The sequence below is a fragment of the Sus scrofa genome, chromosome 11 (genome assembly GCF_000003025.6).
Source record: "Sus scrofa isolate TJ Tabasco breed Duroc chromosome 11, Sscrofa11.1, whole genome shotgun sequence".
Classification (NCBI taxonomy): Eukaryota; Metazoa; Chordata; class Mammalia; order Artiodactyla; family Suidae; genus Sus; species Sus scrofa.
In genome coordinates, this window is record NC_010453.5 from 42,409,610 (window position 1) to 42,422,099 (window position 12,490).

General features: G+C 35.1%; 1 protein-coding gene across 3 annotated transcripts in view; it reads right to left on the reverse strand.

Annotated features, from left to right (window-relative positions):
* The window catches only part of KLHL1 (kelch like family member 1), a 387,090-nt gene extending 375,768 nt beyond the window's left edge, over positions 1-11,322 (reverse strand). Inside the window, exon 1 of one of the 3 annotated variants that reach the window (XM_021065654.1) lies at positions 8,878-11,314. In XM_021065654.1, the coding sequence (XP_020921313.1) occupies positions 8,878-9,380 (503 nt within the window). In that variant the 5' untranslated portion in view covers positions 9,381-11,314. Of the gene's footprint in view, positions 1-8,877 lie in introns of all 3 variants that reach the window. The other 2 variants (XM_003131017.4, XM_021065655.1) reach the window with 2 other exon arrangements.

The window sequence follows — 12,490 nt, forward strand, 5'->3', positions numbered from 1 at the left end:
AAAACTTTACATGGAACCACAAAAGACCCAGAATTCCTAATTCAACAGAAATCCTGAGGTGGGGAAAGGAAAAAAAAAAGCAGGAGGCAAAAATCTCCCAGATCTCAGACTTCAGACAATATTACAAAGCCACAGTAATCAAGACAGTGTGGTAATGGTACAAAAACAAACATACAAACCAATGGAACAGAATAAGGAACCCAGAAATAACCCCACATACCTAAGGCCAATTAATCTTTGACAAAAGAAACAAGAATATAAAATGGGAAAAAGTCCATCTCTTTAGCAAGTAGTGCTAGGAAAACTAGATGCTGCATGTATACATCAAGAAAATAGAACATACCCTCACACCATGAATAAAAATGAACTCAAAGTGGCTTTAAGACTTAAACATAAGACAAGATACCATAAAACTCCTAGAAGAAAATGTAAGACAAAATGTTCTCTGATGTAAATCACACAAATATTTTCTGAAGTCAATCTCTTAAGACAACAGAAATAAAAAAATAATAATAAAATATACTATTGGAACCTAATCAAACTTGCAAACTTTTGCACAGCAAGGGAAATCATAAACAAGATGAAAAGACAACCTACAGAATAGGAGTGAATATATTTCTTATCAGAATACTTTTTCAAATGTAAAATTAAATTTTATTATTAAAGAGGCTATTGAAGGCTACAAATTAAACCATTTCTGAATGTAAATATTTTTTCTTAAAATTGATATATATCTATTTTAAACCTTAACTGAAGTTGAAGACTCACTTGCATCTGCTCATACTCCTATATTTTCACATTATTTTATTTGCCTCCTCCCAAATTTTCCTCTAAGTATGGTAAATATTTGAATTCTTATCATCAATGAACTCCAGAAAAATATTTTGGCCTTTATAATGCCACACACTGAAAATATGTACAATCTATAAATGTTGATAATTTTGTATAGCATGCATTTCTCTAAGTTCATATGGTTTACCTTGCTCTAATATATCAGCATGCAGTTTCATATTACAATGAAAAAAAACTGGACTCAGCTTTAGAAAATTTAAGTTCTAGAATAAACTCTGCCTGTATAGGAAAATGTCACAATTATCATGTAAATCACTCCTTACCTCATCTTTTCATTACAGTATGATGAGAGAGGGCATAATACACATTTGACATAAAGTCTTCTAGCCTTGCTTCCATAAGACAGTGGATCTTAACCTATAGTTGTCTCAGCTTGACCCTTTGCATAATGGCATGAGTTAGGCTGTACTTTAGCTACTTAAGATATTAAATTAAGCTCTATTTTGAACACTTAAGGTGTCCTCTAAGCTGAACATACCCTAAGAAAAATCTGATGGGTCTTTCACTCAATGAAGACTATTTTGAATCAGTTATTCTTTTCCAGACAATATGCCAGCTTCCTGAGATACAAAGATGGATAGAAAACTCTCTTTTTCTACAGAGTAAAAGATTAGTAATAAAAATTAACAATTAAGTAATTAAAGAAATTTAACTAGTGATATACTAAATATGTATATGTGGACTTTCAAAAGTACAGAAAAGGAAGGTTTCAAAGGGTCTTAATAAAGTTCAGACCAGCATGAATGTGTACAGTTGTTAATTAGAAGAAAATACAGCAAGTAAATTTGCATAACTGTGTCTGGATACAATGTCAGATGATCTGGCTGGGGCTTCAGACCATGGTCAGACAAACAGAGTGCTTCTAGATTATATTAAAAACTTTGGCTTTAATCTATGGAAACTGTGAAACAATGAATCTAGCTGACAAGATTCAAACTTTAGAAAAATTTTCTCTTACAGTATGTAATATGGACTAGAGAAAAGATGGGTGAGACTAAAAATAGAGAATATCTTAAAAGACTAAAACAATTGTCCTACTGAGGAACAATTACTACGAAAAGGGACAGAAAGTCATCTATTGTGACCTTGGTTAACTATTTGAACATATGGAATATTGTTGTAATCACCTTAATGACTTTTTTGCTACAGTTTGAGATCAGTTTTAACTGATTTGTCTCCTCATTATGGTTAATACTTTCCATTTCTTTATGGTCTAATTATATTCAATTGGATATCAAACTGATAAAACCACCTTTTTGGTATTAAATATTTCTGAATATGTGAATTATTCTTCAACATTGTTCTAGGGCACAGTTACATTACTTGGGAATACTTTAATACCTTGGGGTGTTGCTGTTAATAAGCCATGGCAATGTTTATTCTAGAACTATTTATTTCTTCTTATTCAGTTAAAACCCTTCTAAATACTTTATCTAACCTCACGAATCATGTGGTTTCCCATTCTCATTGTTAGGAACAGGTACTATCCCCTGTAATTCTGAGGTGATTGTTTTCTCCAACCTTGGGTAGTTTCCTTAAATGCATCTACCTATCTTTATTCTACTGAGTACTGATCTGCTGACTACTAAAGGGGCCCCTCCTCAGATTTCTGGAGTGTTTTTTTTTTATGCATCTCTCTTTTATGACACAGACCTTTGAGTTTTCACTGCCTAGGTCTCTCTGAATCCAGGGTGGTTTTCATATTCTTCTTGGTTCCCCTCCCCTGTGTCAGTGCCTGATTCAGTCAAAATGAAAATGCTAATATACATGATTGAATATCCACCAACATCACTAAGGATAAAAGGAATCCTGATGATCTACCAGGACACAGTATCACAAACAGAATTACATTAGGAAATCAAACTAAAAGATTTCCTATGAGAATCAGTTATCAGAGTTGGAGAAATGCTTCCTAGAGAATGGGAAAAGCTGAATTTACAATGAATATCAATTGATATCACTCATTACTATTATTGAAGACCCTCATTGTTTTCAAAAAGTACCATTTCTGTGTCATGACCTTCAGCCAAAACATCTTCCTCATTGGCTTACAATTCAAATATTTAATTCTACTCAGGTTATCTATGTCTACAGATATTTTCTACAAAGTTTTAAATAACCTTATCTTAATCACAGAAAATAAATTAATTACTGTCTGGTCTAAACGAATATGTAAATTCCATATCCTTTTTTTAACAGCTACTATAAAAATACCTGCAGTTAGTTTGCATGGTAAAATAAAGTAAATAGAGTCTTACCATGATACTCCATTTAAAATGTTGTACATTTTCATGTTCAGAATCTTGATATAACTCTAAAATACCCTGCCAATCTCATTTTTTATAAATTCTTTAAGAGCTCTTGATCAAAAATAGTGAAATTTAAAGTGTCCTTATCAGTGGCATATCAACCTCCAAATATTCAAATTATCTTTTGAGACTTAGAGAAAATAAGTCAGCATAAATAAATGTCTGATCAATAGTATATTCAAAATTAACCATGATTTTGATTGGACAGAGAGGATTTCTTTATTATTTTTAAATTATTTAAACTACTACCTTAAAGTGGTTCATGACATAGCTTACACATATTCAGTAGAAATGTATCAATGAAATTCAATTATGTAGGGGATTTTATTGTTTGTTACAATTAGGAATTTTACTTATTTCATCTTGCATTTGGATCCGCCTCTTTCCTTCAGATAGCTCTGGAGTTTAAGGTACCTGCAAATTCAACCTAGTGATCTTATTACTTTTTCCTTTATATTATTCTCATAAATCCATCTAAGATAAGTGAAAAAAAAAAGTTCCCTAAACAAGGTATTCTTTTGAAAGTTCTGGCTTAAACGCTAATGTCAAACACTGTATGACACTCAAGCTTGGAATAAATTATAAAGGAAGACATGAAATTGAGTAAAATAACTCTATACACTTTTTAACTATGAAATTGTGATCATGGGGCAACTACGAACATTATTTTATTTTAGTGTTCCATAGAAGTGAAGTTTGAGAATTACTTTCCTGAAGAAAATGTCCTTCGCTACTTTTAAAGTTTTGTTTTGTTTTTTTTTTCCTTTTGACCAAAGCAAAGCTGATTTCTTTTCATTCTAAACAAATACCACCAATTTCCATGAGAGTCTCATGGGGTATACTCTCTTTCTGTGGCACTTTTTGTATCAGTTCTGAATTTCAGAAGCAGATTTTCTGCCATAAAGCTCTTTTTTGGACTACAAAGTTAAATGATTTTTCCCTGTCTAGGTTATTTCCTCATGCTTTTGTTTAATTAAAAAGTAAAATGTCCTAAATGAACCATACTGCAGGGAATAATTTAGTGTTTTTTTTTTTTTTAACTTGGGCTAAGTCCTTTTTGACTGAAACTTATCAGGCATTTTCCATGATTTTCATGTTAAGAAGTCTAAAAATTCATACACAAGCATGATTTCCACCAAGGAAATAAGAGAATTGCTTCAGCATAATCTTAGTTGGAGACTCTTTTCTTACATTCTGTTTGTTTAAGTGGAAGGAAGGAAGAGTTGCCAAACCGTCCTGGAATATGGAGTCAGAAGTCAAGACAGCAAGGGTTAAGAATCCAGCTGTATTACTCTTCTTGTGATACAGGGTGAATTAATCACCTGTCTTTATCTCAGTCTTCTCATAATCATAGGATGATTATGTAATCATTTTAACGAAGGGATCCATAATTGTACCAGAATCATAGTGCTGATCTGAATATTAAATTATACAATATAAATATTCAACATGCTATCCTGCAAATAGCAAGTTTTTAATCAATGTCACTCATTATGATTATGACAAATATTTATTCACTCAGTAGTATTTATTGAGGAACTACATGCTCTGTGATGGGGATAAATGATGAGCAAAACAGAAACACCTTGTTCACTGGGCAGCTGTAGTTAGAGACAAATAATAAAAGCCATATGGACATTAAGATATGGTTAAAATAAGAAATTGAAGACATTGAGCAGTTAATCTAAGAACATAAAGTAAGGGGACAAATAAATTGAAGAAATGAATTTTCTTAGGATATCAGTACATGTTTTTCTGAGAAAGGTACAGAACTTTTGTTTAAGACATCTCAAAAATGAATCAGAATGAATCCAGGAAAGAGTGGATTGAGAGAAAACAAGCCACTGTACAACAAGGAAAGGAAATATTTGTGAGGTCCCAGGGCAGAGAAAAATAATAAAGAACATTGTGACTTGAAGACAGGGGAAGGGGAGGGGACATTGTGAGTGAAGAATCTGGATGGCATAAAAGGGTCAACACTTTCAGGGCCTGATCATAGGATGGATTGAGGTCACAGTGTGGTGGAAATGTTTTTGAAAAATAAAAGGAGGATCAAAATGTGGGAAAATAGCTTAGATTTTTATTTCACATGTTTTTATTGACTTTAGTATGGAGAAAGGATTACAAGTGTCAAACTTAATGAAGGAAGATTAGAGAAGATTAGTTGGAAGACAATAGCATCTTAAAATTAGGTGCAGACAAGGGAGTTGGAGGGATGTGGAGCAGACATAGGGGAGTACATTTTTGAAGTAAAAGTGACAGGACTTAGTTGAATATTGAGTATCCGGGGAAAGAGGATTTTGGCAAATATGATCTTAAATTTCTGGCTTGCACAACTTAATGGATAGAGAGCTATTTTCTGAGATGGAGAAGAAGAAAACTGAGCAAGAGAAAGGAAGATTATAAGCTCAGTTTTGTACATGTTGTGTTTATATTGCCTCTGTGATATCCACAAGAGAGGTCAAGTGGGGAGGTGAATGTATGAGGCCAAAGGTCAAAGGACTGGGGGGTTAGGAGTGGGGTCTAGGTTTTCAGATATGACTCTAAAATAGAACTTATGGATGGCAACTGAAACCACTGAAATAGATGCCTGCATGGTGTAAGAATTTAGAAAACTAAAAAAGCAATAGTTAAACATGACATCTTTTCTCTCACTCACATCACTAAAGACTGCAAGAATATAAACATTTCTCTTTGGTTTCTTAGTTTACTACGCATAGAATTTTGGACCAAAAATAATGCATAGCAAAAATATATAGTGATCTGAATGGCTAGAAAATGATACACTCCAACAAGCAAGTTCATACAGTAAAGAAGAGAAAATAAATTATGTGTGGCATAGAGCAGGATGTAAGACTTAGGATTCTTAATGGTGTCATGATTAAGGTAGTAGGATACTGAAATTTGTTCATGTCTGTCTGGTAGGATGGGACAAAGATAAAGGCTGGGTTTCAGCAGCAAATCAGTTTACTACTCTCTTCCTGCCACCTCTATATTTGAACTCCATGTTAATTTGACCTTTCCAGAATTCTGATATTGTGAACAACTTTCCACTGAGCAAACTCTAGGTGCTGTTTGAACAACAAATTAAACCAAATGAGCTACTTATATTCATCTAAAACACTTTTCCTAAGATGTGTGAGACCAAATCAATAAAGAGAATTTCTGAAAATGAAGAAATAGAAAAAGAGTCAATTATTTTTTTATACATGAGGATTAACTTAGCAGAGTGGTCAGAATTGATGAAACCAAATGCTAAATATCAAATGTGACATCACAGAATAGTGACAAAGTAATGATCCAAGTAATCAAAATGATCATTCAGGTTTATATGGTTTATACACGTGTTCATTGGCTGTGTAGATTTCTTGCTGAAATGGGTTAAGATAGAAACAAAAGTAAATTTGTGTTACTATAATATTTTATATATGGTTTCCCATTTAGCATTTAACTTTGGAAATGCTGTCCTTTATGAGAAATGATTATTCTTACCATATATTAGAATAATATATATTGATAATGACTAATTGCTAGGCTTAGTAGCATGGTGTCAATCAGTAATGAACAGAGGGCCAATGGTCTATCAATGTTTAGGAATACATAAAATCCATGAGAATACTATTAGTGGTTACTGATTTGTCCAGTGAGAAATTCAAATTTATCTAAAGGATTTAATAATTAATAAGAAATTTAAAATAAAATTAGACCTGATTTTCACTACTTTATACATGCAAGACATCTTAGGAAAATCTCATACCAAAAGTAAAGATGATTTGGGATGGACTTGGTTTATTTTCAGAATTCTTTTTATTTCCATATCCTTGTGAGTGAAAACACTGAAGTATATTCAAAAGTAAGGGACTGGAAGTCAAATCGAATAGATGTTTTACCCCTAAAAGAGCTTTTAGTTGTTAGTTTTATTTTTTAATTTATTTTAACTTCTTAAGTAAATACTCTATGAGTATTTCCAAATTCTCCAACTTACTTGAAAGTCTTCTGAAAGTATTCATGCCAAATATGCCTTCTTGACATCAAAATATATTTTATGAAGCAAATTTTTTTAATAATTCAACATTAATATTACCAAAAGGGTAGATATTGTAAGCTGATTTGAAGACTTTATAAAACTGAAAAAATAATCTATTTTTTCCAGACTGAGTCACAAAAATATCACTTTCAATAAAGTTGTACCTGGTTTTCTTTTAAATATATAAGGTAAATTAGTAAACATTTATGGACAATTTCCAAAAACTAAAAATATATATATATTCACCCTAATTTAGAGAGGGTAAAGTCCATCATATTTTATTTAACAAGAAGATCTTAATCTATGAGTCACTAGTGACTACATCAATCAAATAACTTCATAGAATTAATGAATGGTACAAGAAGTTATAGCCATTTTGTAAAGTATCTTAATTGAATAATAGATAAAATCATATTTAGTTCTCCCATATATGGAAAAACTTTCTCATACTTGAAAATTGCAAATTAAACTTCTCTTTCTTTAAAATACTAATTTTATATTAAGGATATTCACATATTAGATTATGTTCAAGTCTTAAAATTCAAATTCAAATACATATAATTTTTTTAATTAGGATAATTTTTGAATCTGTAACTTTGCATCCATCTACATATTTAAGGAACATCTACAATATTATTTTGTTTGAGGTGTTTTTGTGTGACTTAACTCTCTAAGAAGCTCATTCAATCAACCAACAGTTTAAAACATTGCTTCTATTTCTAACTTTTTATTAAAGGTAAATTTTATTAACGGTTTCCTTATGATTTTCCTATGTTCTCCTGTATTTTTTTCCTCAATAATATATTCTGATAAATGAATTTAAGAGGAAATCTTTTCATATCCTCACTATATGCCAAAAGAAGTAATGATCTAGTCCAGAATGAGTGAATTCTCTAAAAATGTAAAACTCAGAAGTTTTCCTCTGTGAGGTTTTCTTTAAGTCTTGAACGTAGAACTGTACTCAAAGGAATGTAATATTAGAAATTAACAAGAAATAAATGATGACCTGGTTACTAAGAATACACAGTTCCATAGTGAGGCAATAAACCAGGACAGATGAATGCAAAGGGGCTTAGCAACAGTTTAATTACAAGACTTTGAACAAGGCAAAGCTGAACACAAAGTAGGATAAAAAAGGAAAGTTGGGATAGTGAATAGAAACTCTGTCTTTTGGGGCAAAAGAGAAGGTAATGTGGTTGTCCAGTGGCCTCCTGTTCTCTTCATACTCCTGGAATATAGCCTCAAGCCACAGGAATCCCAGAAAAACTGCCAGGTCAGTTTCTAGGCCAGTATATGGATGCATTTGAATGGTGTGTAAAGGAAGTTTCTTCTCACATCAGATAACTAGGATCTCCAACTGTTAACAACTGAAGATGACAGAAGAATACTATAATCTCAGAAATAAGAGAACCATTCCATCTGGAGATTTACCAAAATGCACACAGGTTCCATCTGTGATTACAAATCTGTAAACTCGCAAAAACAAAAGCAATATACATGAGACAATAGAAATTAATTAGGAAACTTTTAATGAAATTACAATTTGGATTAGTAGAAATGGGCCTGGCATCTCTTAAGCAAAATGTTCATCTAGAAAGATTTTAGACTTAGGAACTACCAGAGCACAAGAGGATGGGGGAAACGAGTGGAAACAGAGATACTTGGATGTCCCATGGGGATTTACTGTACCTGTGTCCACATCCTTCACCTGTTGCCTGGCTGGAGGTGGCCGGCTCCACTCTGAGCTCTTGCAGGACAAGTCCTTTCTCATGTGGTCCAGGAAAGTCCATTCCTGGCACCTCCTCCTCCTCTAAGGACTCCACGTAGAAGAGGGTCCTGGCCGGTTGGTGGGTGCCCTGCCCAGGAGCCCCTTGCTGCAGCCTTGTAGCCACCGGCAGCAGGGTGCCATTCAGTGGGTTGAAGGAAGAGGAGGAAGAGGACGTGGAGGCAGACGAAGAGGAGGAGGAAGAAGACGAAGGCTTCTTCCAGAAAGTGCTCACGCTGCCTTTCTCTTGGCTTTTAAGCAGGCGGCTCTGGCTGGGTCCCCAGTGCTCAAAGCTGCCGCTGCTGTCCTGTTGCAGGCAGCTGCCCCCAGCAGGGCCGCCTGGAGACGGCGACGGGTGGCTGAAGAGTTTCCAGCGGAGTCGAAGGATATGCTTCACATCGAAGTCTTTTCGCCCAGAGCCTGACATGCTTGATGCAAGGAAGGCGAAAAGACCTCAGTTGGCTCAGAAGTAGACGGGGCAGCGGGTGGGGAGGCCAATAGAGCCCGGGTTGGAGGAAGAGGAGGCAGGCGCCCTCTGCACCCCGGGATCAGATGGGGCCAGGCGGCTGCGTGCCCTGCCTGGCGACAACCTGAGGGCGGAGAGGAGAGCCGCGGGGCTCAGCTGCGGTCAGGTCCACAGAACCTGCGCGTGGGGAGCTCAATCGCGGGGAGCAGAGGCAGGAGCGGGACGCAGAGGGCTGAGAATCTCAGATCCCGGCCCGGGGATCCGGTGGTTACCGCGGAGAGGGACAACCCTTAAGCTGGAGATGCGGAAGGGAGAGAGGTCTGCGCACCCTGAGGCTAGAATCTTGGGAGGCGGTGGCAGCTGGATACACCTCCCTGGGATGCACCCGTCGCAGAACCTCAGTCGAGAAGCTATTGGCTCTCCTATCCTGGCAGCTTAGAGTTCAGTGCCAGGAGAGCGCAGAGAGAGAGAAAGATCCCCAAGTCGCGAAGAAGCGCACTCCCGCAGCCTTTCCGGTGCACCTGCGCCCCTCTCCCTGGCCTCTCCGGGATGCCCTGAGAAGAGCTTGCGGGTTTCTTTGAGAAAGTCAGATGCCTTCTGCAAGGAGAAAAGGGGTAGTTTTGTATAGTCAGTTTATAAAAGGGAAAAAAATAAATATTCCCGAAAACATAGGAAAGCAAAAGGAAAAGCCCGCGCGGGTGAAGCTGTCAAGGTCCTCACAGTACAATTTTCTCTTTGCCTCAGCGCCTCCTCCCCGTAAGTGACGCAGATGTGCACTGGGGCCTATACCGAGAGATGGAGGGAGGGAGGGAAGGCTTCAATCTTCTTTATGCAAGTGAGTCTGCTGCTCTTATTGTCCCTTTGCGTGGGTCCTGTCACCTTTTTTTTTCATTCTTCTTCCTCGCTACAATACTATGGAGCAATAAAAGTAAAACAAACAGGCAATATGTTTTAGCATCAGTAAACACCAAACATGAATCATGGCTGCGTAAACTTAATAGGCTGCCATGGGTTTGCAGGTTGCAGGTTAATGGCTTGAATTATTTAATAAACCTCATCCTTTAACCTTTAGCCTTAGTGTTTCTGCAGTGAGAAGAAAGAAAGGAGGATGTCAGCGTCAAAGTGTGATGATGCCACCATTCTGACAATAACATTGTGATTCTGCCATTAATGCACTCAGGCAGTGCTTCACCCTGGGGGCCAGAGGCACACGGTAGAAATTTGAAGATGGGCATCCGAGCTCCGGGGACGAGTTTTGCGAAATCAGTGCATTTGGTTCGTAGTCTTAGAATAAAAGCTGTTCTCAGTATAAATCAAGAGATGAACTAAAATGATAAAAGAGAATTTCAAGACAAAACCTAGACAATAAAGGAATATAGCCAAAGGCTAGTATTCTGCAAAAATCTCTTGTTTTTAGAAGGAAAGATGTGTTTTCCTTTATATTTAGAATGATGAAGATTAGGATCCCTTTCTAGGTATGGCTACTTAGAAATTTTTCAGCTTTTCCTTTAATGAGCCATTAAAATAGAACCAAGTCACCTTTGCTAAAGGCAAACTGGGGTCAGAGGATTAGCAGTTGCCCAAACTGGGTAAGGAATGTGATTGTTGTCAATTCATGAAATTCACAGCTTCAGCAACCCCCAAGAGGGCACAGGCATCAAAGATTAAAAATGCAGTTATATTACTGTTCTGTTACCCCACTGTTGAATAATAAATCTAAACAGAAAACAAAGCTAAATTTGAAGTCCTTCCTAGACAAAGTTGGACATTTTGATAAAAGAAGAAATCAAGCATATAAAATCCCTACTTTCAGAGGAAGAAAAAAATCACTATTATGCATTTTAAATATTGATTTATGCCACAACAGCTGGACTGCAATCCCTGGTGCCTTGATTTTTTTCTTTCAGTATTCTGTGTTTAAAAGAAGAAGGAAAAAAAAAAAAAAGCAAAGAGGCCTTTAATGCAAACAATGGTGACAGATCATTTTTATCCAAGAACTGAATCAAGTAAGTATTTCCCTTAGGGAAGAAAACAATGTATGAAATTTCACATCACAAGCAGGACAGAGAAAACTTTCCATCAGAGGTAGTTTAGAAATATGAAGTGCATATAATTTACTACTTTTTGTAGAAATTTATGCTCCATGGATTTTCTAACTTGATATAATATTTAATTTAATATAAATATATATATATAAAATGCAAATTATTTTATTTTATAAACATAATATAAATAATATGTCTGTTATATCTATAGTTTCTTAGTTAATACCTGTAACCATTTAAAAACTGTAATATAAAATTTATTTTTGTTGTTATTCTGAAATTCCATTTTGTATCCCCCTTCTACTTTGCAGTATCAATATTATTATTATATAGCTTAAATGTTATCTGTTCAAAGGTCAGTAAGTAATTTATATTACCCTCCAAAAATGAAATATTGAGTTTTAGTATAAAGGAACATGAATTAAACATATTAAGGTATATTTAACAGAGGATGCCTGATGCCTTGTTAGTCTTGTGCTAAAAACACTGTTGCAGCCTATTATTTAAAATAACTACTTTTCTGTATTTTCAGTCTGCTTATAATACTCATCCTTGCTTTAATTCATCTAAACTATCAAATGAAATATATAGAATTTAGAAAATAAAGTATACCTGATATTATATTAAAAGTGAAATCATTGAAGCAGATAATTGATTACCTGTATGTTTAACTTTAGTGTCCTCTTCTGTTATTGGGATAGAGGGATAGAAGGGAGGACAAAATGAAGTAATAAGAGAAGGAAGGAGGAAAGGAAGGAAAATGAAGATGAGAAAAGGAAATGAAGAAAGAAAGAAAGGGAAAGAAAGAGAGGAAGAAAGGAAAAAAGAAAAGGAAGGAAGAGAGGAAGAAAGGGAGGAAGGAAAATAGTAAATTATTTACTAAGATATGATGACTTACCTTTACATATTAGAAAACTGCATTAAAATATGCCTTGTGAAATATTGCACTCATTTCTTTATCCACTATTCAAACTGAGGAATATAAATTGAGTATTTACATTAGGTCTGATGCCAACTAGTAGCAAA